General features: G+C 52.4%; 2 protein-coding genes across 2 annotated transcripts in view; both read left to right on the forward strand.

Moving 5' to 3' along the window:
* GIP (gastric inhibitory polypeptide) overlaps positions 1-1,901 on the forward strand; it is a 29,652-nt gene extending 27,751 nt beyond the window's left edge. Inside the window, exon 6 of the mRNA XM_011999381.1 lies at positions 1,667-1,901. Within this exon, the coding sequence (XP_011854771.1) occupies positions 1,667-1,901 (235 nt within the window). The remainder of the gene's footprint in view (positions 1-1,666) is intronic.
* Positions 1-3,182, forward strand: part of SNF8 (SNF8, ESCRT-II complex subunit) — a 26,064-nt gene that overhangs the window by 9,433 nt on the left and 13,449 nt on the right. Inside the window, exons 2-3 of the mRNA XM_011999319.1 lie at positions 1,201-2,119; positions 2,834-2,884. Of these exons, the coding sequence (XP_011854709.1) occupies positions 2,066-2,119; positions 2,834-2,884 (105 nt within the window). The 5' untranslated portion in view covers positions 1,201-2,065. The remainder of the gene's footprint in view (positions 1-1,200; positions 2,120-2,833; positions 2,885-3,182) is intronic.

The raw sequence follows: 3,182 nt of genomic DNA on the forward strand, positions 1-3,182 counted from the left end.
TTTTTTTTTGAGATGGAGTTTCCCTCTGTTGCCCAGGCTGGAGTGTAACGGTGCAGTCTTGGCTCACTGCAACCTTGGCCTCCCGGGTTCAAGTGATTCTCCTGCCTCAGCCTCCCAAGTAGCTGGGATTACAGGTGTGTGTCAACATATCTGGCTACTTTTGTATTTTTTTTTTTAGTAGATCGAGGGTCTCACCATGTTGGCCAGGCTGGTCTCGAACTCCTGACCTCAAGTGATTCACCCGAGTCAGCCTCCCAAAGTGCTGGGATTACAGGCATGAGCCACCGCGCCCACGCTACTTTCATTTTCAATAAATCCCTTAATTCCTTCCTTGCTTTGTTTGTGTGTTTTGTCCAGTTGTTTTTTCAAGACCCCAGGAACCTGGACACCCTCCACCGTTAACATAGTTTGGCGAGACAGCCAGGAGGAAAACGTAAGCCCAAAGTTTGGGATTTATTTTCCCCCTTTTTCCTTTTCCTTTCTGCTCCATAAAGGGGAATCTCTCTCTCTCTCTCTCGCTCTCTCTCTCTCCGTTTCTCTCTCTTTCTCTCTTCCTTTCCAACCCGGGACCCTTGGTGGTCAGCGCCTAAACATGGAAGCAACTGCAGGGTTTTGGCCATGGCCAGTGAGACTAAGGGGTTTCCATGTGGAGAAGCCTAACTACCACCTCCTGGTTCGCTTAAGGAACCTGGGTCTTTTTCATTTTTTTTCCTTTTTTTTTTTTTTTTTTTTGAGACGGAGTCTCGCTCTGTCACCGAGGTTAGAGTGCATCAGCAGGATCTCTGCTCACTGCAACCTCTGCCTCCCAGGTTCAAGGAATTCTCTGCCTCAGCCTCCGGAGCAGCTAGGATTACAGGCACCAGCCACCACACCCGGCTAATTTTTTGTATTTTTAGTAGAGACGGGGTTTCAACATCTTGGCCGAGCTGGTCTTGAACTCCTGACCTCGTGATCTACCCACCTCGGCCTCCCAAACTGCTGGGATTACAGGCGTGAGCTACCGCGCCCAGCCACAGATGACTGATTTTATCTCAAAAAATGAATAACAATCATAACTGATATTTATTTGTGTGCCAGGCATTGCACGAAATGATTTACTACATTTCTTTTTTTTTGAGACGGAGTCACGCTCTTGTCGCTCAGGCTGGAGTGCAATGGCACAATCCTGGTTCATCGCAACCTCCGCCTCCTGGGTTCAAGCGATTCTTCTGCTTCAGCCTCCTGAGTACCAGGGATTACAGATGCGCACCACCACACCCTGCTAATTTTTTTGTATTTTTAGTACAGACGGGGGTTTCTCCTTGTTGGCCAGGCTGGTCTCGAACTCCTAACCTCAGGTGATCCACCCGCCCCAGCCTCCCGAAATGCTGGGATTACAGGCTTGAGCCACCGCGCCCGGCCATGAGTAGGTATTATTCTATTTCACTACTGTGGATAGTGAACCATAAAGACATTAAAATAATTTGCCTTAAGTTCCTGTACCATATGTAGTGGAACTGAGCTTCGCAGCCAGGCAATCTGACTTCAGAGTTCAACTTAACTTCAAGGCCCTTCGTAGTCAGAATCCTTTGTATGTGATTCCAACAGGTTAACTCCGTTAGGGCAGAGGGCTATTTTATGCTCAATATGGAACCCTGGATGGCCAACACAGCGTTTGGCACGTAAGAGGTGGTCCAGGGGCATTTGATGACCTCCAGGCAGTGGAGGGGCAGTCGAGGAAGACCAGGGCCCCAGGCGCCTACGTGGGCGGAATGCACAAGCTTGGGTCTTGGCGGCCGGGGCTCCACGTCCCAGCACTAGCCAACGAGGGCCTCGGCCGCGCGCGAATATTCGTGCCTTCCTCGCTGCGAGGCTTTCCGAATCTTGGCCACGAGCTAAAGGCGGGGTCGCCGGACCGGTAGCAACCGGAGACACTCAGCCCCGCAGCAGGAAATGCGCCTCGTGGCTTCCGGCGCGTGCAGATGACGCGCGGCTCGGGCTTCCGCCTTGGGAAGCGGGCGGCGGAGCCCGGGACGCGGAGACCTGGGGTCGCAGCAGCTGGGCGGCCCGCGGGCCCAGGGTGGGAATGCACCGCCGTGGGGTGGGAGCTGGCGCCATCGCCAAGAAGAAACTTGCAGAGGTGAGCAGGAAGAAGGCTGACCCACAACCTGCCCCTGACCCGTGCGAGACTGAATTCTCTCGGAGCCGAGTCCTACCCGTTAATCACCTCCCAGCAGAATCTGAGACGGGCTTCTTGGCCCCGGGATACAGAACGTCTCCAGCTTCCAGTGGATTGGCAGCGTTCCCAGATGCCCAGCCCTTTCTCCCACTTACCCAAGTTTTAACTACAAATGGGACTCTACTCACAAATCTACAGTCGTCGATTCTACTCCTTCACCCTATCCTTCTCCCTAAGAAAACCATTTAAGAGAAACCCCCCTCTTTTCATCCCAAAGCTGTGGCAGCACAAGTGGGGGACCCCAGCGCCTACTCTCTTGTTTTTCTTTTTCTTTTTCTTTTTTTTTTTGTGAGACGGAGTCTTGCTCTGTCCCCCAGACTGGAGTGCAGTGGCGCGATCTCGGCTCACTGCAAGCTCCGCCTCCCGGGTTCACGCCATCCTCCTGCCTCAGCCTCCCGAGTAGCTGGAACTACAGGCGCCCACTACCACGCTCGGCTAATTTTTTGTATTTTTAGTAGAGACGGTTTCACCGTGTTAGCCAGGATGGTCTCAGTCTCCTGACCTCGTGATCCGCCCGCCTCCGCCTCCCAAAGTGCTGGGATTACAGGCGTGAGCCACTGCGCGCGACCCCCAGCGCCCACTCTCTTAACTCATGCTGGTCTCTTTGTCTGACAGGCCAAGTATAAGGAGCGAGGGACGGTCTTGGCTGAGGACCAGCTAGCCCAGGTGAGTCGGCTGGGGGGCCCCAGGCAGGGAGGGAGACCTAACAGGGCTGGCCAAAACACCTTGGATACGAATTTGATTGTGTAGATTGAACTAGAAATAGGGTGTTTGGCAAATTTTGATTTCTGAGCCGCTGAGATCTTTTAGGTGACTTGCTAATAATAATGGCCAACATATTTGAGTGATTACATGCTTGTAACGTCCCAGGCATTTGTCTATTTTCTTTACATATACTGTCTTGTTCAGTCCTCATTACAGTCCCATGAGGAGGGAACCCTATTATTCTGAGGGTTTTTTTTTT

Source organism: Mandrillus leucophaeus, unplaced genomic scaffold (genome assembly GCF_000951045.1).
Source record: "Mandrillus leucophaeus isolate KB7577 unplaced genomic scaffold, Mleu.le_1.0 Scaffold59, whole genome shotgun sequence".
NCBI lineage: Eukaryota > Metazoa > Chordata > Mammalia > Primates > Cercopithecidae > Mandrillus > Mandrillus leucophaeus.